This window comes from Leptosomus discolor, chromosome 5 (assembly GCF_034619465.1).
Source record: "Leptosomus discolor isolate bLepDis1 chromosome 5, bLepDis1.hap2, whole genome shotgun sequence".
Classification (NCBI taxonomy): Eukaryota; Metazoa; Chordata; class Aves; order Leptosomiformes; family Leptosomidae; genus Leptosomus; species Leptosomus discolor.
In genome coordinates, this window is record NC_141395.1 from 57,535,342 (window position 1) to 57,561,807 (window position 26,466).

The 26,466-nt window shown below is 39.6% G+C and overlaps 1 protein-coding gene across 1 annotated transcript in view; it reads left to right on the forward strand.

Annotated features, from left to right (window-relative positions):
• The window catches only part of CPQ (carboxypeptidase Q), a 174,938-nt gene that overhangs the window by 104,255 nt on the left and 44,217 nt on the right, over nt 1-26,466 (forward strand). The window contains exon 6 of the mRNA XM_086465921.1: nt 10,613-10,724. Within this exon, the coding sequence (XP_086322047.1) occupies nt 10,613-10,724 (112 nt within the window). The remainder of the gene's footprint in view (nt 1-10,612; nt 10,725-26,466) is intronic.

The window sequence follows — 26,466 nt, forward strand, 5'->3', positions numbered from 1 at the left end:
CCACCGCTGGGCTCCAGGGGCTGCAGGGGCTCAGCCGCCACCCCACCGCGGGCCGCAGGGGAACCTCTGCTCCGGCACAGCTCCCCCTCTCCTGCCTCACTGACCAGGGTGTCCGCAGGGCTGTCTCTCTGCCATCCCCCTTCACTCGCCAACACACACAGAACAAAGTGACAGCAATCAACCACTTCAATCACTCTTAAATAGTTATTTGCAGAGGCACCATTGGTCTGGCCTTGCCCAGAGGTGGTTCTGAGATTGAAGCTGGGGGAGCTTCTCGAAGCCTCTTACAGGAGCCACCTCTGTAGCCCCCTCCCCCACTGCCAAAACCCTGCCAGGCACCAAACCACCACAACATGGCTCCTAGATGTGTCTCCCATTGCTGAGGGGAAGGATCACCTCCCTTGACCTGCTCGCAACACTCTGCCTGATGCAGCCCGGGTGCTGTTGGCCTTGTTTATGGCACAGGCACATTGTTGGCTTATGCTCAACTAATTGTCCACCAGGACCCCAAGCTGCTTCTCTGCCAAGCTGCTTTCCAGCTGGTCAGCCCCAGCATGATCCCTGAAAGTCAGCCAGCTCTCCTGGACCCTTTTTCTCTCCAGCTCTGTCTCCCATAGGATTCTTACAAGCAAGTCCTTGAGCAGGCTAAACTCTACTTTCCTGAAGTCCAAGGCTGAAATCCTGCCATTTGCCTTGCTCCTTCCACTCAGGATCCTGAACTCCACCATCTTGTGTTCACTGCAGACCTTCACATCCCTAGGTAGTTCTTCCTTGTTTGTATGTATGAGGTCCAGCAGAGCATCTCCGTCATGGGTTACTTGATCACCTCTATGAGGAAGTTGTCATCAGTGTACTCCAGAGACCTCCTGGATTGCTATGCCCTGCTGTGTTGTCCCTCCAGCAGGTATTGTGCTGGTTAAAGTGTCCCATGGGGACCAGGGCCTGCAAATGTGGGACTTCTTGCATTAGTCCGAAGAAGGTCTCATCTGTTTCTTCCTCTTCAGGCTATCTGTAGCAGACACACTGCAGTGTCACCCACATCGGTCTGCCAGTTAATCCTGACCCACAAGCTCCCAGCTGGCTCATCATCTAGCCCCAGCTAGAGCTCCAGGAGATCCCATTGCTCTCACAGAAAGGGGAACTCTTCCTCATCACCCTCCCAGCCTGTCCTTCCTAAAGAGTCTGTACCCATTGTTTGCAACCCTCTCGTCGTGTGAACCATCCCACCATGCCTCTGGGACCCCAAAGAGATGGCAGCCCTGCAGCTGCACATAGATCTGTATTCCTCCTGCCCATTCCCCATACTGCATGTGCTGGTGTTTCAGTCATCCCTTTCTAGTAACTTCCTACTCCCCACAGTGGGTTCCTGCAGTGCATTCTGGAAATGCGTTAAGTTAGCGCTGCATTGAGAAGTTTATTGTGCAGTTTAAGAGAGAAGCAATGTGTGCATGGGGAAAAGAAATTAAAATGTTATGTACACATTAAAAAAATTAGTAAGGAATAATAAGAATCTTTAAAAAACCTGTGACAAATAAAAGGATAATCTTAGCAAAATTCTGAGAAAACTTGTGCAGGTGCCAGGAATGTTGGATAAGCTGCAGAAACAAAAATGCATTACAGTAATAAAATGAAAGACTAGTTGAGTGTCTTAGCATACTATACAATGAAATCCTTTAAGTAGCAGAGGAAGAAATGGCAAGAACCTGGCCTATGTGGGGGTTTGTGGAGTAAGAGGGCAGCATCAGAAGACCCTCTTCTTCTGGAGGAGTTTTTCTGACTGAAGTTGCAGCTGTGAACACAGGCCTGTGAATCTGTGACCGTGAGAGAAGGAAGTTTTTTGCCATCACAGCAGAAAGGCGTGGAGCCAGCTCCCACTATAGTAGGGAGGACAAGAGGCATCACCAGTTCTGATAGATCATTGTGACTATAGAAGTGGGATGATGAGACAGTTTCGGAAGAACTGATTACATGATCGCTCCTTTTAGTGTGTATAATGGTGAGGGACAATGGTCTGGTAAAAGGCAAGAATTTCATTCCATTGTGTTCAGCTGGTAGTGATGAAGTAAGTAAAAGCTGGAGATGTAAAACTGTGAGGCAGGCTTGTGAGCTGACAGCATTCAAAACCGAGTTTGGCTTTTGAGTGCTGCAGTGAGGACCCAGTAGGGCATATTTTAAAAAAGCTATAATAGGTACTAGGAAAAATATTTTCCTAACAGCAATCATTGAAACAGTTTGTCCAGAGAGGTTGTGGCAGCTCCTTCTTTGGAAATTTTCAGAACTTGACTGGATAAAGTTCTGAGTGGTTAGATCTAAGTTGAGCCTGCTGTGAGCAGGGTGTGGAAGTCGATGCGCACCCAGAAGTCTCTTCCAACCGCAAGTATTCTCTGATGCTCGGTGTCTGGCACTGGGACATAAGCATTATGTTTTGAAGCCTCCTCTCTTGTAGTCCTCTGCTGTTATTACAGCCATCTAAGGGATGTTTTGTCTTGCTTCCATCAACAATCTTCTTTGGGGATTTGTAAAATGAAGTCTATTTTCTTGAGGACAGTTCAGAGGTGGCTACTCAGGATGGCTTTCATGAAATTCTAGGTCATCAGAATGCTCTAAAGCAGTGCTAGCAGGGCATGGGTCTGACTTAAGGGGTCCTGTAGTGTTCTTGAGAGGAAATAATTGTAATTTTTTGGAGAAAAAGCTACAATTTTTACCATTTTGGAAATGGGTGCTTGCCAGTGGTGCATAATATCACAGTGTACAAGTAGGACAGTTTTTGTAAATGCTTCAGTGAAAGAAGTAGCGCTAGGCATTAGTGTTTATTTTAGCTGAGATTAGTTTTGATACCTAATAAGAGAAATTTCGAAGATAAAATATTTGGGAATGTTGCTACATCTGTAGTAATGCAGAATCATACATATCCCTAAAGTGAAAAATATATAAATACAAAGACTCTAGCTTATAAAATAATTCTTTTCTTCATACACAGACCATCTACTACATGTGTGAGGGAAGTCTTCCTTTGTTAAGTGTAGAAAAATGATTGTTTCTCTCTACACATCAAGACAGACGCTATTTCAGCTTTCATGCAGGGGTATTGCAGAGATTCTTTGCTAATCTTTGAACTAGAAAAATAGCAGCTACAACATCATCTTTATGCATGGGTAAGTAATATTTCAATGAAACCTCATTTTGTTTAGAGGTAGTTATTGTTATGATTTTTCCTCTTAAAACCTCTAGAGGTGGGCTGAAATATATAAATTAAAATCCTTATTTTCGAAATACAGTATTATAAAGAGTGATACTATTTCTGAAATGTTGTAGCTCAGGAAATAGGAAATAAAAGATTCTAGAGAACTTATATATGTGGAAATGGTAGTCAATTCAATACTTGGTTATCTTTTGAATGCTTACATAGTTTCTATGTCTCGTTACCTTTACTATAATTCCCTTAGCGTTAGTAAATTATTTTCAGACTAATTTTCTCCTTCACTGTCCTATATCCCATAAATGATATCAGCCCATGCTATTTAACTACTCAGTGGTTTTGAGATTCACTTCAAACAGGGAGGTTTGGTTGCAGTACTTTCTGAGAACACTTTATTTTCAATCACTTCTACAAAGTAGAGATTCAGCTTTAAAGAGTTTACTGTGTATTGTGACACAGAGGCTTTTTGAAGGTTAATCAGCTTTTTAGCAATAATAGGGTTGGATTCTTGTGTGACTAAGTGAGTCACTTCTGTTTCATGTGCAGATCTAGCATTTAATCAGAAGCCTGCAAGTTAAGACTTACTACACTGCATATTAAGAAGAAAAGACAGTTTTTGTTTTAATAATTTTTTCCTTCTGAACTTCACTGTATCTTTAGGACTATAAATTAGTTGAGACAGCTAGACTGATTATTTAAGAACCATTACTAATGTGCGTGAAATCTAATAAAAGGAGCTGTACAGTGAAGTCATATTATTTGGACACCAAAGCTAAAAACTAATTTGAAGAAATAGTCTTATGTATACAAAATAAAATCCACAAAATGTAGTAATGTTCCTGATTTACATTTAGGGCATGATTTAATCCAATTGCAGTTTAACTGGAGGCAGTTAGTGTTTACTTAAAGGCAAGTGCAGAAACTCACAAATCTTTTTTTTCACATATTTGTAGCCCAAAACAAATACTTGGGAAATGGTCAGGGTAGACTTTCGTGAAGAGTTTTTACCAAGTAAGTATTTTTTACAACTGAGTATCTCTGATGCATCTCCATGCTTGAATTTAGCTGTTGAAGTTGGTGGAATTACACACAATAGAGTTTAAACATAACTGGAGAAAGCATTTTTTTCTGGTAGTAACGAACCACACGTTTTTAAATAAAAGAGAGTTCATATTCAAATACATTACGTGTATATATCTAACCTTGCATGTAAATATCATTCTAATCCTGCGCCATATGGTGCTATGTTGCTGGTGGGCACTCTGTCAGTTTTGTCTTCCCCAAATGTTGAGATGCTGAGCTTGAAATAATGGTAGTGTAGATACAAAGTGTAGTGCTTGAGAAGTTTCCTTAAAGTCTCTATCCTGCTGTTGGAAGATCTGGGTTGGATTCCAGAAAGGAAGATGATGTGTGATGCATTTGCTGCAATCTGTGTGCTGCTACAGCACATAGGATTACATGTTCTGATTGTTTAGATTTTGGAAGGCCTTTGATGGAAACACCAAGGGATTGATTTACAGAATCTTACTGCATGAAACAAAGAAATAGCTATTGTAAATATTTTAAAACTTGAGGAATGTTGGTTTGTATACAGAAATGTGGCTCTGCCTGGACACGAAGTATCAAGTTGGAAGAGTTGATAACTCTTAATTTGTCATTTGTTTTGCTGTGTGGGTTGAAGAGAGAAATGTTTGAGGTGGAACAGGGAAGAGAAAAGCCAAAAGACCTAATTACACACCAACATTTTGTTCCATGAAGATGACAGAGCTTTTTGCTAAAAAATGGGGAAGAGAATAGTCTGCAGACTAAGAATTACTTTAAAAGAGGAAGGTTTCTGTGGACACTAGTGCCAGCTTTGCTATGTGGCTAAGCATTAGAAAAGCATATTGCTCAGTGTTGCCGTTTTCCAGAACATATTTGCAAACACTACTGCAGATGACTCTAATACATCCTAAAACTGCCATGCCAGATTTACTACTCCTAATTTACAAATCTGTATGTATGAAGACTTTATTTAATCATAGTTTTGAAGGCAAGTTAAGCATGATGGGCTTAAATTTAGTCCTGCCAGCTGTTTTATTTGCCCACTAGTTATGTACGTGATATGCTGCCTTTCTCTTTTTCCTTGTTCTCATGCTGTTAACACAGTGAAATGAAGAAAATCTTTAGATCCTTATAAACGGAAGCCGTCTGGCAGTTCATAGTTGTCATGCTATCCAAATGGGTAGATTACTCAAAGTGTAATCCCTATGCTTAGGAGCAGAGGCCTGAATTTGGTGCTGGGTTCCTCTGTCTGAGAAGCTGCAATTAAGAGTTTTTCAGTCATGGTTTAGTTAGCATCAGAAATTTTGTTTGAGACTGGGGAAAATAGGAAATTGTGAAGTGAGAGAGTGTTTGTGTGAGTAAAAAGAGTGATGAGTATCTGTGGTAGGAAAGAATTTATACACAATTTTTTGATTGGATTGAATAGGGAATCCTAATTCTTATCTGACTTCTGTTTTCCTCTAATTGTGGTCCAAACACAAGTCAGCTGTATGTGGTGTTCATATGTGTTAGTTTTGTACAAATATCCCATGCACTGAGAGGAGATTAATGCAGAAAAAATATCCAGTCAAATAATGTGAGACCTTGTTGTGGTACCTAAAGCTTAAGATGGACCTATTTAGAAGCGAACTGGAGAAAAAAGAACCACAGAAATTTGAATAGAAATGATTTTCATGACTTTCCAGGTAATTGGCAACTGGGCTGGAACACCGTAGACCTGTGTTGCCTGAGTAAAAACTAATTTGTGGCAGTATTTGGCTGAAAATGTGGACGACCAGTTGAAAAAAACTCGAGTTACAGTCTGGAGCACTTCACTATTTTAGCTTGAAGTTTTGGCATACAGACAGTTGGAGTTTGAATGTGTCTTGGCTAAAGATGCTTGATCTAATTCTGATATCCTGTTTAGTTCTTGGCCATCTCTTTCTGCATGTATGTGATCCTTGTTTAAGTTTTCTGTCCTCTTCATACAAGTTAAGCTGCTCCTTATCTTCCCTGTCTGCTGGAGGAGGATGTGAGAAAAAATGTGTTTCAGTGGTTTGGGTAATGAAAATTATTGCTAAGCTTTTCTAAAAGACTCTGTTGACAGCCAGATTTCATCAGTAAAGGTCCTTCTTTGTGGACCCTAACATTCATCCATGAAATATTCTTCATCCATGTAAAGGGCAAAGATGAATGATGACTTCCTTGCTCTTCCATTACCATCTACCTCAGTGACATGAAATAACTGCATGCTGGTTTTCACAACTTGATACAAATGTTGTTCTAGATTAAATTCTGTGATTGAAAATATTATTTACAGTTCTGTCCTATGGTTTATTATTTATCACCTCTAACACTGCATAGAAAGAAGCCTTTGCCTTGTACCTCTACACAAGCAATCGAGACACTTCGGAGACTAAATAAAAGTGGAATAGACTTTTCTTAAAATTCCCTCTAACCAAGCAGAAGGTAGTTCACCCACATTTTATGAAGTTACTGTATGACAAATGCAATATTCGTGTGTGACTACATATGGAATGGGAGATTATTTTTTAGTGGCAAAAAAAATCCTGCTTGGAAAAGGATAATTCCATGACATATGCAAATGTATATGAATGGATGGTTCCTCTTCCTAATCTTCTTGGGTTTTAAATATAAAATTTATAAATATGTATTTAAAATATATATTCTAAAATATAATATAAATTTCAAAATACTTCAATGTGCTTGACCAAAATGCTGGGCATCCAACAGAGATCATAATGCTGGTCCAGAAGTAAATAGAATAAATCATCTTCTATTTGAAATGTTTCCTGCAGTTTTACTTCTGTTGTATTGTCTCAGGACTGTGTCTAGAGTAGCATTTCTTAGTTGCGTCACTGCAGGAAAGCCAAATCTTAAGTGGTCATGTTGCACACAAGCTGTCTTATCCTAAATTTATTTTTGGTCAATTTGGCAAATGGGTATTGCTGCATTTATACTGTCCTATACAGTTGCTTGTGGTTTCTCTGTATATTTAAAACAAATAGTTATACTTACAAGTATTACTTGCATTGCTTTGCAATGCTTACATTCTGTTGGCATGTGCTGACGTTTCTATAGGGATGGTTTGTACAAATGTAAGTGATTAGTATATGTGTAGGTTTGGAGCTGAGAACCACATAACAGATTTGAAAGCAATGTGGAAAATGCAATAAGCGTACTTCCTTGAACGCTTTAACTGCCTTTGTTATTAGCCCACCTGTACAGAGAATTATAATACTATTATTTTATAATGTTATTTTAAATAACATAGTGGTTTAGAGTGAATTTCAGAAATATTTCCATTCATTTCCCAGACATATTATATCTTCTTAAAGACCAAGATAAACATAGTGGTTTTGTTGTTTTATGACTGTGTCTTGTTTTGAGAATGTCTATGGCTAACTATCAGCACTGCAACTTTCATTTTAGCAGCTGCTACAAAAGCATGATAGTTTAAATAAAACAACTGTTCTGAAAAAACTTTCACATAAAGTACATTGATTGTGTTTATGTAATTGCTCTTGGCATCAGCTTAAGTAAATTTAAGTAAAAATTCATCTATAACTTTCTCAATCCACTTGAACCTTGATCTGCTTTGGTGTAGTGTTCTGGGGTTGGTAAAGATGCTTTATGATTGGAGTCTGTAACCCCAAATGGGATTACACCACCTTCTTCTGATTCAGAATTTCCTGCTGTTGCAATATGTGTTGTTTCACAGAAATGAGGAGTAATTCCCTCTCTGGTGCTCATGTTGAGATTATTGCCAGGGAACAGCGTTAGTCAAGTATTCTTTCACTGCTAAAGACAAGGCGTCGCTTCTATTGTAAACTTGGTTCTCTCTCAATGAGTTCACAAACTTGTTCTAAATCATTCACTTCAGCTTGAATCTCTGTTTCCCAGGAGAGTAATAGTTACCTTCTTAAAACCAATTTCTGCTTTAAAAAGAAACAAAGCACAGTTAATTTGAAGTTGTGGGATAGACATCCTTTATATCACAGACAATTATACTTTCACTCAGAGCCTTTTCTGCTCTTTTAAAAAAATTGTTATTTGCAAATTCCTTATTGAGTGGGTAGTAATAAGTCTACATCAGTGGTGCAAAGTGTGCACAGTGTGGTGTTTGAGCTGTGCTCCATAGGCAGGTTGCAGTGGAGCTGCACGTGCATCCCAGGCTCTCAAAGCAGAGGTCATTCATGCATTGCCCTCACCACCTGCAAGTGTATGTGTGTGTGTGTATGGGCTTAGTCCTCCCTTATAAGAAAACAAAAAGAGCAAGGAGTACCACAGTGAGCATTTCTTTTCTGCTCTCATTTCAGAAAGATTTCTACATCCAAAGCTGGCATGGCTTTTCTTAGATTATCTGGTTTCAAGCTTTGCTGCTACTGCAGCAGGGGGCTACCGCAGGTTAAGTACTTCTACAACAAGGCAGCAGCTCTGGAAAACGTGCTGTTTGCCGTCTTTCACAATGGGCCTGGGAGGATCATGACATTAAACTGCAGGAATACCTCCTGAGTAAATCTGAAGTTTTTACAGAGGGGCCTACTGTCCAAATTTAAGCACTTTTGAAGGAGGGGAAGTTTTGAAATAAAGGCTGCAGCGTGTCTGTCTACTACCAAGAGAATCAGTCTGTGCTGGACAGAAAGAACATGTTGAGTTAAGGCTGGATAAGCAGAAAAGAGAGTTGAAACATCTGAGAAGGAAAGAGTAAGCTACTCTTCAGGTTTTAATTGCAAGCTTTTCTGTCTTCTAAGGCATGATAATTCTGCTTTTTATAATACACAAATTTATAAACACTTCATATTGTATTTTCTAAATTTAAAGTGTTTTGATGCATTCTGGTTGGATATATGACAATACAATAGATATGGCTAGTAATTTTATCATGGCCTTGTTTAATACAAAGGGACCTTTTAGTTGTGTTACCTGCGTTCATGTTTGGTTGGATGAAAAAACATGGTTCTTTGATGAGCACTTGATGCTTTTTGTCTTGCCATGATCTGTTTGTCAATTATTTTTAATAATGAGATTTCTCTCATGTGAAGGGGAAAAAATAGATATTCATGGGCCCCAAGTTAGTACCATGCACTGTTACCTGCACACTTGACAGCATAGGCTTTCACCCTTCAGGGGTGATAATAGAAAAAACTCATTATGTTCTCATTTTCAGTGCTAGAGTAACTGTCCTGTGATGAATAGAAGCTGAGATAATATGCCAGGAGATCCTCATCCTTTAGGGAGAAGAAGGTGGCAGGAGGAATGAGTATTTTTCACTTTTTTCTAGATCCCACAATTCTGAGACCTTCTTAACATCAGCCAACCAGAGAGTGGGAAGCATTCCTTCATGCATGGCCAGTTCTGGGCAGGACACAGGTGGATGCTCCAGAGTTTCCTCAGTTTTCCCTCAGTGCTGAGCTGTCATAGGTTGGACGCTTCCACTTCCACCTTATCCCAAGGGCACTGTTTACTGGTACAAGTTCTTCAAAGATTCCTGGGGCACCTCAGTGGCTCCCTGCTCTTGTTTTTGTCCTATTGCATCATTTTACCACACTGCCTGCTCAGCTCAGAGTTCTGCTTGACCTCTCCATTGCAACCATAGATCCATCAGCCCTTCAGCTTCAAGTCCAGTTAGGGAACTGTCTCACTTCTGGTATTGGTCTGATGCTGCTTGTTGACCTTTGAAGAGTTCAGATCTGAAAGCAGGTGTTTCTGGAGATGAGTACACTATTATACTCTACTGTAGCCACAGAACTTTCTTTGCAGAAAACCCATCTGGGACGTGCTACCATGTTGTTTTTAATTTAAAATATCCTTATGACTAATGGAACTATAAACTACCTTGTCGCTGTTGTGGCACATAGGGGATCCAGTAATAAATTAGAGGTCCTCTGTGACAAGTACCATTGATACATAATAAAACAACAACCTCTGTCTGGGAATACTTCAGTCTAAGTCTGTGTTTCTTCCTTATGAAACCAAAAATAGGGTTAATTGAATTTTATGCCTAAGGGCTTAAACAGCTGAAATATGAAAGAAACTTTCACCATTCTGCAATGTAGTAGTCCTGTACCTCTGGAAAGCATGTGCTTTGTTAATGTACAAGACAAAACCTTTCATTTAAACATTTCTCACAGCATATCTAGTTTGATTTAGGCAGTGGTTTGAAGCAGTAGGATGCATTTGCTCATCCCAGATTTATATTCACTGACTAGAGAACAATGTTTTAGTTTTATTTGAAATGTTCCTTCCTCCCGTTCTAAACTAAAAAGCCAAATTTATGACAAAAGCTTTAAAATGCTTAAATGCGGAACTAACTTTTCTGATGGAGTGTTTTCATGTAGATAAGTCTTCTCATAATTGCTTTTCCAGATTGTATTGGTCAGTGGACATCTGGACAGCTGGGATGTTGGGCAGGGAGCTATGGATGATGGTGGTGGAGCATTTATATCATGGGAAGCATTATCACTCATTAAAGATCTGGGTAAATATTTAATTTTAAAATATTTTTAATGCATTACATTTCCAGGACATTTTGTGTGTTGTCTAAAATGGATTTTCTATTTTATCCATTCCTCTGAGCACAAATATTCATACTTAGTATAAATATTTTGGAAGTTTGTCTATTAAACTCCTTTCATCACAAGAGTCATCCAAAATAAACACATCAGTCAATGATCTAGAAGGTACTTTGTGTCTGCATGGTCACCGTCATCACAGAATGAAAGTTCAGTCTAAGGTATAATATATAGGTACCTTAGAAGGAAGTCACTCCTTTTCATTTTGTCTTAATAAGTTCTTCCCTATTAATGAAGATGAAGCTTCACGAAGTCACAGATAGCTTTCTGATATAGTTCTCTTCCTTTTAAGCAAACGTTGTCATTTAACAAATTCCTAAATCTTTCACTATCTTACATGTTGCTTTTACAGCAGCTACTCAGTTAATTTAATTCCCAGCCCCTTACCTTGCTCTTGATAACTTCTCAAGACAATTTCATCAAAGTCTCTCTCAAGGGAACTGGATCCAGGCAGTGATCCTGCCTCTGGTCTTTTCCCTTTCATCTACATGTAAAGATATTCAGCAAAAATTGTTCTAAACTTCGCAGAAGTTCGTATTTCCAATGTATGTATTTCAGTGGTTTTATTTTTTCCTTGAATTTTCTTCCTAAATAAATTGATATCCTGCCTGGACTTGTTCCACCGAATATTGATAGATATATCTGTACCATCAAACTGTGTGTTCTCAGCTTTGCACTTGAGGACCGGTTTCCTGATTTTGCTGCTTTTATGTTGCTGTGTGCTTGGGCTCTGCTTTGGACTGTGACAGCTGATTTCCTTGGTAATGGTAATCCAGGTCAGACACACTTGAGTCTCATCACTACAAGGATATAATTCTGTCAAATTTGGCTTAACCATGGTGACCTGTCAAATATTGTGGGCTCATATGTCTTGTCAAGCAACTTTTGACACTGAGGCCTTGCACACTGTAGTATCCTGCTGCAGTAGGTTTGTGGACTGCACAGCAATGTTCTGTTTCCAGGAATCACTTCTTTGAATGGTTCTTGGTAATCTTCAGGGTGACAAGGTGACTGGGTTCTGGAATTTGGTCTGTAGATCAGCTGGACTCTTCTGAAGTTGATATTCTAGCTATCACAGGCTGTCAACCCTGGACTTGCTGGTCTCTCTCCTCCAGAATTTCTGCTCAGCAGAAGTGTGATTTGAACTAAACCGCCATGCTGTCAATGCTAAATGTAGATAAAGAAGGAAAGAGGAAAAGGCAGCTTCTAGCCTGGATATGTCTGTTCCAGTAGTGCTATGATAAAATACCAGTGTGGATTTGCTCAGCCTACTGCCTGCTGGTTTGCATAGACCCCTTGTGTGGGAACTGAAAGGCAAATTTCTACTCATGGGCTTCATCCGGCTTGTGGGTAGAAGTGGGCTGCAGACAGTGTGTCATTGTAGAAGGGCATGGTCTACATATGCCTGCGTAGGGTGTGTTTGGTGGGAGAGGTGATCCACAAGGTGAGATGAGATAGGGCCGGTGTGTGAGCAGGAGGGAGCTATGGTTGCACAGTCATCCTCCTGTGTTCTCCACACACCCAGCCTCTCAAAATTTGGTCTGGTGTCCTGCCGTTCCCAGTCTGCCATGGCCTAGTCTGCTATCTGGTCTCCAAACTGCAAATTCCAGTCTTACTGCTTGATCTATAGATTTTTGCTGCGTTTACTTCCATATGGGCTTTTGTCACTATACCTCTCAAAACTGGTTCAAAACAGACTATTTAGATTGTCAAGTTGGTATCTAAGGATGCTTTTACCCCTTCATCAGATGGAATCTATTTTTCCTCATTATTCCCTTTTTCCAGAACTGTAACCTGTGGTTAAGAGGAATGCAGCACATATCCATTAAAAACTAAAATCAGCTGCTGGTCCTGCTCTTAGGTCTGGCAGAGTTTAAATAATAAACTAGCTTTCCCTGCTTCTGATCTGAAGGATTTGTGCACTTGAACAATCTCAGTGTTTCTTGAAGAGCTCTTTGTAGGTAAGCTCTGTTGTGTGATTTGCCACTCTCGCATTGTAGTGGTGAACATCGGACATCCCTGTGAATTCCTGTTCCTTTATTTTGCATTATTTGAACCTCTTATCTCTCATTTTCCCAGCCTCAGAATGATTGGAATATCAGTCTGTGACTGAAAACAAAGTGCATCTGTTTTAATTTTTGGTCTTTTAAAAGTAAACTAAAGAGAATTCTTTTACAGAAGAATCCAGGCCAACTCCTTCTTTTAGTGGTTTTTAGTCTTTCTTTTGTGATTCTTGGAAAATTGTCTATACTCCCTCCACCTTCATGAAAAAAAAAAAAAAAGCTTCTGTGTTTCCTGACTGTTCCAATCAGAATAAACTGTTTTGTGTCTCTTAAGGGCAAGTTCATGGTGGCATTGTATAATTCTTACTCACTGGGTTTCCCTTCACGCATGATGAAATGCATCATTCTCTGCTTGTTCAAATATTTGATTTCCTCTCGTAGTAGCCTGTGTGTTTGCTGTACAACCTGTGGTGAAATGCTGTTTTCTCAGCTGGGAAATGCCGGAGCCTTTGCTGATGCCCTCTGTTCTGGCCAGCTGTTGTGTTCAGCTCTTCTTGTTATACCAGTGTTCTGCAGGAACGTGAGGCTGGGAGAGGACTTCTGGGTCATCACATCTAACCCGTAGATATCCACAGGGCCTTTCATAAACTGTCTTCCATAGCAGATTGGTTAGTGCAGATTTTATATCTTATAATGCACATAAAATCTGACAAAAAAGGACAACAAAATAACAGATGTGCAGATTGTGTGAGAAACAAATGAATGAGGTTTATTTAAAATCAATTCCATAGATTGTGTTTTGTGTGAGCATTATATTTTGAACTATGGAGACTTGGTTTAGTATCCTTTTGGACCCTGATAAATTTAGTCTCAGTCTAGTTCACCAAACAGATTTGACATGGGGATAAGCCTACTCAGCTGGCTTGTCTGTATGCACATGCACAATTTTTTTACTGTGTACTGGGAGTCTTAAAGCCATGGTGCGTTATGTAGCCATAAAAACTGGGCCTGAGTTTAGCAGCGTATAAGTGACCTTACAGCTATGGTGATATGATCTTCAAGCTGAAGCAGGCATTCTGAAATATGAATTCTAGAATATGAAGTTTGTACCGTGTAGTAAGAAATACTGTCACTAGTTCTGCCATGGTCCATTGGTTCCATTAAAGCAAGATATTATTATGCTGTTTAAGCAGTTTTTTCAGTGATGATCTAATAGCACTTCATCATGATTTCACTGTGACCTTTGGACGTGGCTGGTGGACACAAGTTATACCTGTTAATTAGGATTTTGATAATTCCATGTAGTACTTGAAGAATGATTATAGTTCGAATACCATTCTGTACTTTCAATATAACCTCCTCCCCAAACCATTTAATAGCTATTGGCTTGGGACCAAATACATGAAATTCATTGAAAAAACATTAAGTTTGTGGTTTAAGATGGTTATATTTTATTTTAAGCAGTGCAGTTTGTTTTCTTGCCTCAAGTTAAGTTTTTTAACAGTTTTTGCTTTTATTTCTAAGTAGGTCAGTTACTTAATGTGTTAGCCTTTGTATTCCCTGAATCTTCAGTGTTAGATTTTTTTTTTTTTTTTTAATTAAAATTGCATTTTCTGTACCGTTTTGATATATTTTTTCTTTCTGGTGTTTTTGTAGAATTTCAGACACCATAATAGTTACGTGTTCTCTACAGCAGCACAATCTGAAGTAGTTTTACACAGTCTTCAAAACTTCAAACATTTGGTTGGGTTTTTTTTTTCCATTTCACTTTTTGACTTCACATGAATGTTGTTTATTTTTGAGAGAAAGGGAACTACATGAAGGTCCGACTGAACTGAAATAATGTTGTATTATATTGTTACAGAGTGGAATAAAAAGATTTATTTAATGTAAAATCCCATGTATACGTTTCAAAAGAGTAGTACCTCAAAAACATAGGGACACTGGTTGTAGACATCTCCTTACTGGAGTAAACAGAAGTGTTTTCCTTAGTGCACCCGTATAAAGTTCTCCATATCAACTATACTCTCATGGATGCTTGCTTTGCTGGTAGATAATCTCAGAAAAATTCACCAACTAGTGGCCATATTGACTAGTGTTATCAAAAGGGTCTTTTCCCCTGGTTAACGCTGAAGTTTAATGAAACATAAAGGAAAGAAAACCAGATTTTTTTTCCCCTGAAACTCTTGAAGCTTATATACACCGCCGATTGGCAAGATCTGTGGCGAGCTCCTTCATGGCTTATGTGCTTAAAAAATGAACAACTGGAAGTGTTTCCACAGAAGTTGTTTATGTGAAGAAAGATGAAAGTTTCAGCCAGTTATTGCTCTTTATTCCTTTTTCTGGGAATAAAGATGTCTTTAGAGGCACTGAGGCAGTTCATGAGCTGGTCTAAACTGGTAAACTCCCTCTCCTTCAGTGAAGCTGGGGCTGTTGTGATTAGCTGAGGATTTCTGATGCTTAAGAAATTACCCTTCATAACTGCAGGCAGGGTGTCTGAGGCAGTAAGCTTGTGCAATGTGCAGTTCGCCTGCAGCTGTGTCTGGCAGCTGCCGCCCTCCCCAGTCCTCTGTAGTTTTTAACCTTTTGATCGATTTAAACTAAATTTTATAGAGGCACAGAAATATTTAGAATATGAAGTTCTGATAAGTTCTTTGCAAATGAGTGATTGAGGAGAGATGGGTGAGTGTATTTATGTGCCAGCTGAAGGAGAGGCAGGAAGAAACTCTACTTTTTTCCTTTCCCTGTGATGATGAACGCCTGGTTGATCAGCACACGTGTAGCTTTGGTGTAAGCACCAGAACCTCTTTCTTTTTAATCTGTCTGCAAACCCTGTGTGATAGGTGGCAAATACTGTTATGGCAGTAGTGTCAGTGTTGTTTGGAGTAATTTAGAGACTATGGGAAGGCACTGGGAGTGTTTTAGGGAGGAAGGGCTGAGGGGTTCCTGTCTTTAAGCTGAGGGAATCCATGGTGTGTTGCATGAGCTGTGATGTGGTGTGAGGGCATTTGGAAGCTGTAGGAGAGACAGCACTCAAGCAAACTGGGGTTTTCTAGGTTTGCTGAACAACAGCTATGTTGCTAATTACAGTCTAGAAACCTCAAACTCAAGTTGTTTTCAGGTTGCATTTATGATTCTCAAATTTTACGTTTGTTAGTTGGTGTGCAAAAAAGGACGTCTCTGGAGATGGCCAATGCCATTTGCCTCAGCATTTTTATTTTACTTTGGTTAGTGCTCTGGTGTCATTTGAAACAGTTTCTCTTGTCCCTGTGTCACATGAAGTTTACAAAAGCATCTGCCTTTCCAGGTGAGATAAAAGACTTGTTCATCATCTACTCATAAAAAATCACCATAAAATTTGTTTTGGTGCCATGTTGTCCTTTAGTTGGCTATAGAGGTTGGACAGACAGCCTGTGGGACTCAATCCTGATCTGGATATTGGTTGCCAGTCTCTGTAACAGAGGTGTTTGTGTTTCTCTCCCACCATTTCAAGCCTGCGGCTGCCACCCTGCTAGGCTTGCCAAGGACTAATACTTGTGTACGATGTATTTAAGCAAGAAGCAGGTAGCATGCATCTGATGATCTCAGAACTTTAGCCAATGCTGCCTCTTTGCTACTAATCCAGCTGTGTTCCTGCATCGCTTGGCCGAGGCATTTCCCAGCCAGGGCCACAGGGACTCTGCCCTGCCCCTGCCCCAGGGAGCACCCTGCCACAGCCACCTCATGCTCTGGCACTGGAAATGTGGGGCTTCTGTCCTTAAAGGGACCTTGAGGGAACTGAATAATTACAATAATAGAGAAAGGTCTTTAGAAGGTGGTCATATGTCAGTGTTAGCTTTCCGAGCATAATATTTTAAGCCTCCTAACTGCTGTAGAGAGCCCACTGGAGCTGGAGATGCAGTTGATTTTGATGGATGAATTTCACTGCTTTCTTCTGAAAAGCTTCAGACGTGATAATTATTGTGTCTCTTTTCAATTAAAACAGCCGGAGCCAATTTTTTATTTTCCCGTTGAGAAGAGAGGCTGATGGGGACTGCTGCTTGACACTACAGTCTAGTTTATTTTCAGAGTGTCATCTCTGCTAGCACAGGAGGAATCAAATAGTCAACAGGTCCTTTGTTCACATCCCAGGTTTCTTTCAGCAACATTTACCCACAAGCTCTCTCTCCTTGTTCAAAAATGTGTTTTCTACTTTTCCCTGGCTGTGTTTAGGTCTCGCTTGCGCCATTGCTAGTCAACTTTTGGTGTCCTGCCAAGCCCAGAGGTGCGCATGTGTCCCCCAGCTACTGTCCAGTCTGTGTGTTTACAGGGTGCATCTTCAGAAGAAACCCAATGGCTGTGCTGTGAATTTGCCAAATCACAAACTTAGCTCTCCCTTCAAGTGCTTGAACTGCAGCAGTGTAAGGCATTGCTAGTTATTGCTATCTGAACTCCTTCCTGTGTTGAAGTAGTTGGTATAGACTTCAGGAAAGGCTGCACTCCAAAGACCGCTATGGTGATCGATTGTGGTACAGGGTAAATGTTTCCGTGTTTTTGCTCTTGTCTTGTGTACTGAGCTCATGTTCAGTCATGTCTGCATGCCCCATAAGACCAGGAAGTCTCCTGCTTGGACTGTACCTCCAAGTGCTTCTGGGAATCCTGTTTTTTCCATGTAAAAAAATATTTGCTATGGGGAGCTGCCAGAGCCAGCGAATATCAGGAGTCAAGTACATGAACAGGGCACGTTTTCCTCTTCTGCACCCAGGGCAGGATGCCTGATGCCATTGCTGCTAGAGGAGCCTGGTGAAGGAAGGATGATTGTTGACAAAGTCTAATCCCAGCCATCACACCTTTTACACGTCTTTCCTGCATTCCTAGACGATGATCTATACGCATGTGAGAAAGGGAGAAATGTATGGTGATAGGTTCTATGTGTAGTTCCCGCGCTTCCTCTCTTTGCCAGCTTTGTGGGGAAATGGAGTTTCATAAGTCAACTTTCTTATAGATGTAGACTTGTATCTGGCACAACCAAATTTCTGTTTCACAGGAGGAAGGCACAGAAAACTACCGAAATATTTTTAAAACAATGCACATAAGAATGTTAAGGTACTACCTGAATTACATTTTATGTAACTCATAAGGAGTTGATTAGACAGTTTTTTCCCCTTAAAACTTATTTAAAATTGAAACTGTAACTCTCATCTGAATTATACCCGTGACTAATGTGACTGGAAAACCGTAAGACAGATTTTTATGCAGTTCACTGTAGTCTTTGTATGAAGTTACATTTCTCAAGTCCAGTTCACTGGCTAATATATGAGGACTAAAGATATATTTTATTTAAAAAATGATCACTCGAGTCATTCCTTTTCTGCTGGTTTAATTGAAGTCATATAACTGCAATTTTAACCTACTTGCAAAAAATTTTGTTAAACATTTTTCTGAATATCTGTGGTGATGTACTGTGGTTGTTTGCTGTCTAGGAGGTATGTTGTGAAACATTATTAAATGCCTGCTTTTACTGTAGGGTTTGGGTTTTTTTAATTTTATTAAATATGCCTGATATTAACTCCTTGTTCTTACATTCTTTCCACTTCCCCAAAGTTGCATATTTTATTCTGACCTTCACCTTTTTCAAATCTAATAAATCTACTTGGTATGAAATATCTGCATATGTAGATATGCAGATACCACAACTGGATTTATTCCTTCAACATTTTGTTGAATGCATATTGGCAAATACTTAAATCTTCTGGGTTGGCATAGCAAAGGGGTGACTGCAGACATACAAAGTTGTTAATCTCGCGGTGAATTTAGGCATACAGCCCTCCGTAACAGTGTTGCCCTGTGTCCTGTGGACTGCTGCTTCTCTGCAAGCTTTAGTTTAGTGGTGCTTTGTTTATCTATAAAAATCTTAAAAACGTGGTGACAGAGGCTATTGTGATTTTTTTTTTCCCAAATCTGTAATGTGGCTGATGTGGTGAAATGCTGAAATCCTTCATGGATGAAATCAGGAGTGTCTTGTCCTTACTGTCATTTTTTTAGGTGTGTATTTTCAATATACAGAGAGAAAAGTGTGGCTGGTGCATTTTCTGACTCATCAGCTGTGAGGACAGTATAACAGATTTGTTTTTTTTCTGATCCAGAGAGCAGGGCAGCAGAGGCAGAAGGCAGAGCCACCGCTCAGTAAGATCAAACCAGGGTCGATGCTTGTAATCCCAGAGAGTGCAGGATTGAGACCCTGCATTGCCTTTTCTGCTCCACGATTTGATGAGATCTCAGAATACCTTTAAGAAAGGAGGTGTTTCTAAAGAGGAGTAAGGTGTGTTTTAAAGGTGGACAGTGTCCTCTTCATTTTGCGGGACTCGGAGAACGTGGCAACAGGATCAGAGCAGGGCAAGGAGTGGAGGAGTCCTCTGCTGACTTGGTGCTTTGCTGTTTTACACAGACCAGTAGAACGTTTCCTTTTTTTTTTTTTTTTTTTTTTTAATAGGCATGAGTTGTTTTGACTTTGTGACACTGCACTAATTGGTTCTTTCTTTAAAACACCACATGCAGAAGAGCATGTTTGCCAGCACTTCTTGTCTGAGCTCTCCCTGTGCTGCTGGGTGGCAAGGAGGTTGCCTTCAGAGAAACCCTTGCTCTGGCAGCATTGTTAACAGGCTTGATTGCAGCCCATCGCACTGGGCTCCAAGCTTGGCTTGCCTCTTCTACCCCTATCTCCCCGGTCAAAAGGCTTAATCTGTGTCATTTGTAGTTAGTAGACGTGCAAATCATTCTCAGCTTTCCCCTCCAGTCCTGTATGTGCAGCTCCTTCCTTGATGTTTCCTCTCAGATACTCCATTGCTTCCTTAAAATAAATCTACCTAAAACCTCTCATGTTTCCCACCTCTACTCCTCTGTAAATCTGCCCTCCCTATTCTGTTGTAAACTCGTCATCCTCCCTAAAAAATTGCTTGGATTAATCTCAGTGTCTCGCTGATGCCGCTGGCCCGCCACCAGAGCTCTGTAAGCCCCAGTCCTTCCCTAGCCCCACTCACCTCAGGCTTTGCTCTCTCCTTGCACCCTTTTTGCAGAGGCCTGTCCAAAAAGCTGCACCCGCTCTGCGGCTGTGGCAGAATTGTGTCCTCTTACCCACCAAAACATGGCTCTGAGCATGCTGCCAGCCTCAGGTGAGATTAAGCTGCAGCGCCCAGCTTGGCTTCTGCCTCTGTTTTCATTTCCCACTCTCTAGCCCCTGACTTGCCTGTTTGCTGTCTTCTTCCTGCGATGCCACGTCTCTTCTCCAGGAGAACTCATCTGGCTTTACTCCAGACCTTCAAGACTCAGAGGTTTACTCGCTTCCCAACTCTATCATGTGCAAGCACTTCGTTCTCAGTGCTGCAAACAGAACCTCTATCAACAGAGAAAAATCAAGCAGATTGCATTGCATTAGACTATTTTAAGAAGAAAATAAAGGCAGTTTCCCAAGCAGAAATCCATTTCCCATGTCTAATTTGAGCCTCACTAGAGAATTAGAAATATATCATAGTCAGGGTTTAAGTAATACTAGAAGATTTTTTTGAGGTGTGTTTTGCCTTATTTTTTGAAGCTTATAACTTCAATTGCCTTAGATTTTCTCTGTTAAATCATTGTTTTTCACTCAAATAAAAAACATTTCTTCTTAAATAAATGTCTAATTAGATAGATGCTTTTCTGCAGAAACACTGAGATTAGAATTGTATTTCTAATAACAGAATGAAAGCCAAAACTGCTGATTTAGAATGCAGACTTCTTGGTCTTTCGAGGAAAAAGTCTGGACATCCTCAATTAATTGCGTTATTATTGTCATCCTATAAATTGCAGTTTATTGCTCTCTCTCTCTCTCTCTCTCTATTGTTTGAAATTAGCCAGAGAAACAGGATGCTAGGGGTAAGATTTTTTTCTCTGAAACAGTGCTTGCACGTGCCACAGAACACATAAATTAGGTAATAGTCTCTAAAATACTTGGGAATATTGAAATCTTCCTGTCTTCTATTTCAAAAGCTATCAAAACCCTGTCAGAAAAGCAATATAATTGGGTAGCAAATGTTAGGAATTCATGCATCCTCACTTTATTGGGACCTTAGCTTATTGGGACCTCTAGCAGAGGCCAAAACTGCAGAGTAAATTTTTTATATCAGTGATATAAAAATAGGCAATGTAATGAGAATGCAATGAGACCTAAAATATGTAACTTGCCATGAAGCCCAGCAGTTTAATTAAACCAGTAAATAAAGCATTTACTGAGATTCTGGAAATTTCACAAAATCTCCTATTTCCCAATCTATTAATGCGTGAAACAGTTTCTACTTTAGCAGATCAAATCTAAAAGAAAATGGAAAACCCCTCTGAATATTTGGCCAGAATAAAAAAAAATTAACAGAGCATTGCGAGTTTGGAGAGGATTTTAATGATGCTTAAAGGGACTGCTAGTGTGTCGTATGCAAAACAGAGCAATTAAGAATGAGTATTGATACAGGTGATTTGACCCTAAAATATGCACCAGAAATTGCCTTTTTTTTTTTTTTTTTCTGCAGAAGGCAGCTAGTAAAGTCTCAAGAGACTTGGGAAATTTCCTTGAAAACTGTGCAACAGAGAAGACACAGCAGGAGAGAGCATGCGGAAAGCATGAGGCATAGCATGGAGGAAACTCAAAGACTAAGACACAGTTTCCTAAGCCACTGCTTTTCAGACAAACCCAGTTGATACTGCAATAAATTAAAAAGGATGAGGATGAGCTAGTAATAAAAAAGTTTAAGTGCCTCATTAAAAAGGATAGTAGTCATGTGTTTAAGATTGTCATTGCTGTATGTGTTCCAGCTTCAAACTCTGAACAAGAATGAGCCATGGATGACTTGTGTATTAGGTGTGTATCAGGGCCCTCTATGAATTATTCATGGAATAATTTCTGGGATAAATTTGTGGCACAGAGTATCAAGTGAGAGTGTCAATGTTTCATAGCCTGGGAGAAAATTAATGGTGTCCAGCTAAAATGTTCAGCTCCAAAAAGCAGTGGATGGGAGATGGACAATAATCTGCTGTTGTTAAAGAGTTTGAGCTTGGTAAGGTCGTTGTCTCACTTGAGTAATTTCAGCTGGTACAAAGCACATTACACAAGTGGAATTTCGCTATTGTAACGTAGCTAAAGGAAGGGAAGTGTTCCACATTATTGATATTACATCAGGGGCTTAACAGAGATCTCATTAAATATATGATTTCATTATTGTTTACAGAAAACTGTGCTGATACGTGGAAGCAGATCGTACCACTGTTTGATGATGAATTCTTGTCTTCTTTAGCAAAGAAGCGTGCTGGGTTTATTTTTATTTTATGCTGTGGCAGAAGTTTTAGAAATTCAGGCATTTTATGAGAAGTGCTTGCATTAATGAAATATCCCAAGTAATGGCACACAGTAAATCCCCTACATCTAATCGCTGCAAACCTGAAAAACGTAGGGAGTGTGTTAGGAATTTAGTGATTGTCAGCAGCAGCATCATATATCTTACTCTTACTACTTTTTGTAAAAGTACCCTTTTAAAGAAATTCCAGGTCACAGGGTAATAATGCAGAAAAATGCATCACTTGTGATGTTAAATGCAGCAGTGAACAAGACTTGAAGATGATACATCTGTAGATACCTCTCCCTTGTAGCTCCTGAAGCAAATATATCAGTGGCTTAGGCAGTATTAGAGAGTAAGGGATCTGATAGTGAAATTTGTTCTACTTTGATGCTCAGTTCAAGGCTCTGCTGGGCCATTTATGCAGGGTCTTGGGAGGGTGAAGCTGGCAAAGCTCTAAGAAACCTCATGGTTTTCACAGTTTCAGAGCACATGGTGGGAGGCCACAGTCATTTTCCTTTCTATTGCATACAGATGAGCTTCAGCCCCATCTTTGTACTGCTGAGGAGCTTCTCCTCTCTTCAGCTAATGCAACTTCTTAAGAACATCCTTAAAAATCAGGAGGGGTGGGAAATAAATGCAGTTTTCAGACTGAAGAAATAGAAATAGACTTTAGAAATTAAAACCAAGACAGAATTTTACCACTATAAATACAAGTTAAAATACTGTACCTGTTAATGTACTCACATCCATTTGCAGTTTGCATATAATGCCTCATGCAATCTGAGGAGCTATTTGATTTGCTTTTGGGTGATCTCGGTGCCGTGGCTTGCAGGTGAAAAAGTCCTTTTTCGTAAAGATGGAATGCTTTTTATATTTTCAAAAGCTGACATGATGGCTTCTCTTGAAGAAGTCTGATTAGCTGTCATACGCTGTCTTCTCAGAAAATACTGTATCTTTGTACTTAATCCTTCCCATCAGTAAGGATTTATGTTTATAAAGTGGGAAAATATTTACTGAAGGAAATTTAGTCTTTACACTACTAGTCTCTATTTGATTAAAAAAAGGACACAATTCTCTCCCTCCTGGCTGATGTGGTATCTTGAGGGTGAAGCAGGTTTATTTTTTTACATTACCTGTGACAGATGAGCATAATTTGTCTGTGCTTGTACCAAACCATACATTTCAGTTTCACTATGTGGGAATGTCTCAATTCTACCAAGCATGAGCAAGATATGTAGGACAAAATTCAGGTCTTTTATAGCATCCTGTGGTAAGTATCTTATCACAGGGACATCATCCACATGTGTAAGCATATGTGTAGATTTAATAAACACTGACTAGAAAATATCCGGTTTAGATTTAAAATAAATGTAAAATGTGTATGTATACATATATGTGCGTATGTGTGTGTAACACCTCTATGTTATTTGCTGATGATTATCTTTTATGAAGTTATGAAATAAAAGCTTTTGGCAAAATACTTCATTGTAGTTGAGGTTGAAGCCAAACTGATTAGTTAGTACCACTTAGTTACAAATCTTTTTTCTCAAGCTTTTGTTATTTTGGCTAATCTAGACTTGCTGCTGCCATCTGCAAGTGTGAGCGCTCTATGATGATTTAAAAGAAACAGAGTTAATAAGAGCTGTATCTTAGTATGACTGAAGTGTGTGTGGAACCCAAGGGCAATGAAAGGGCTAGCAGCCACTGCAGCATGGAGTATAATGCAGCAAGTGTCCTGGTGTACTTACTGCACACGTTTCCTTAGTCATAGATCAACCAATCGATGGTTTTGTTTCATCTTTTAACTTAGGAGTCCAGGTGTCCTATAGTATTTTTTATGTTTGAGATAAACCGTAAGAATGTAGAGGTTGATCAGTAAAATGCACCTTTGTGGTAAACTGACTACATTTCCCCATTAAGGGTAAAGTAGAGGGGGAAAAAAAGCTACCTCATTTTTCTGAAACATTGGAGATTTGCAAATTACTCTGTAGCTGGAGGAGGGTCTGTAGTTGTTTTGAGTTAGTTTTAGTTATGTGAGAACAATTTATTTGACTTACCAGCTATAACCTTTTCAATGTTATCCTCCTGCAAACCCCTGCTATTCTGTTTATTGGGATGCAGCAATAGGATGGAATCTGGAATTTCAGTAGTTTTGAGCAGGTGCTGAGCTCTGCAACTTTGAGTTACATCATCTCAGATCCCATTAACCCAGGGAGGACACGGTAGAATCCCTGCACTGATGAATCAATGAATGCCATCATAACCTGCTGCACTTTGCCAAAATGATCTATTCAAATGGTCTGGGTAACTTTACTGTTTTTTTTTCTTCTGATATCCTGGGGTTTTTTTAGACTATGTAAGATGTCATTTATATAGATAAAAAGCAAAAAGGCACTATTTTCTTTGTGAAAAAGTTTTCTTCGTTTTAAAATTTGCTGCCTACCTCTCTACATGGTACACCCATCACAGAACAAAGTTTCCTAGTCCAACTGCTATTTTATCATGCCTTTTCAATACATATTTGGGCTGTGACCTGCAAGACCTCTGATTTTGTGGAGATGATACATTGCTTAGGAACCAGTAGTTTTTAAGAAGCCAGATAAAATAGTTAAACATCATTAAAAAAATACTGTAACTTAAGTACAGTACTTCATATTTTTAATAAAAAAGTGCATTGAGAATATTCTTAGCCATTTTACTTGTGAATATTGGATTTGTTTGATGTTCTTCAGTCAGAATAGCTGTGTTTTTAATAACAGGTACTTATCGCTTTCAGATTAAGATAATGAGGAAATTAAATTTTCCTCTGTAGACTTTGTTTTGTATTTAAAGTAACTGCCAACTGCCTCCGTAGCTTATATATATATATATTTTTTTTTTTTTTTTTAACTTGCCCATTTAATTTCAGTAGAACACACAAGTGAATCTGCTGACAGAAATCTATGAGATTGAAAGAACCAATACGGCATCTCCAGGATTGGAAAGACCGAAGCTCAGCAGGGCTTTTTTATTTCCCCAGCCTTAATGGACAGATGCAATGACAGGCTAGGAGGGGGCCATAGGAATCTCTTCTTCCCCACAAGTAAGCTGAGGCCATCTCAAGCTCCTGCAGAGCAGGAACGATCAGCTGGTGTGACAGCCCTTCTGAGACAAACACCATGTCCCTGATCATTGACCCAAGTTCCCCTTAGGGCAGCAGTGGCAGACTAAAGCATCTTGATTTTTGCCTGGGAGGAGGCAGGAAATGCTGCTCCCCTGCTCCCTCCTACCGAGGCTGCTTTCACACTTTCACAGCCTTGGCATGGTAGGCTGGAATCTGGGCTTCAGTGCTTTGTATTTTCTGATACGACAAACACACCTCTATTGTCCACCTAAACTACAGTGCCATTGGAACTGTGCCACAGGACTGGCTGCTCTATGCTTTATACCCAGCACCTTTTCTTCTTTAGAGCCACCTCTTCTCACCAAGCTGCTGACACGTTTGTGGTTATTTTAGGTCTAAAATCTTTCTAACTTCAACCAAATCAATACTTTATTATCTTAGTTTTACTTTGTTGGCCATCTGGCTGATTTGAAAAGCAAAGGAGGCTAATCCTGTACTGTCACGATTTAGAGGAAGAGCAGGGAATCCACTGGGATGTGTGTGTGGGGTTGTCTTTGAAATAATGAGGTTTGACAACCTTTCTGTTTACAGTCAGCAGATTGACATTGAGAAAATACACCTTTAAACCACTTTCATTATGAAATATTGGAAAATCCAAGATGTTTTCTTCAGATTTTGCATATTCCTTGTATACTCTGCCTTCAGTTATGAGGATTGCTAGTGTGTAGTTTTGAGAAAGAAATCTTCACTTGATTTTCATTGTGTTGAGAGAAAAAAAAAATAATGAAGGTCAGGTCTATTTGTAAACTTAATTTCAGCTAGGAAATGAAGTAAGTTTTGACAGTGATACTGATATTACTTCTCAGCACAAAACTGTGTGTATGCTTTATCACTTGTGATAGTCTCCTCACTGTTTTTTCTTTTCTTTTTTTTTAATAGTTTTGGGGGCTTTATTTTTCCTCAAACATAATTAGCATTACACTGTACAGAGAACACTACTTATTCTTTATCTGTTTGCTCTTCTGTGCTCTCAGGTTTGATGTATATCAAATGTATTCATTTATGAATACATTTAAACCCGTTGGAGCAGGTCCAGAGGAGGGCCACGAAGATGATCAGGGGCTGGAGCACCTACCCTATGAGGACAGGCTGAGAGATTTGGGGTTGTTCAGCCTGGAGAAGAGAAGGCTCCAGGGAGACC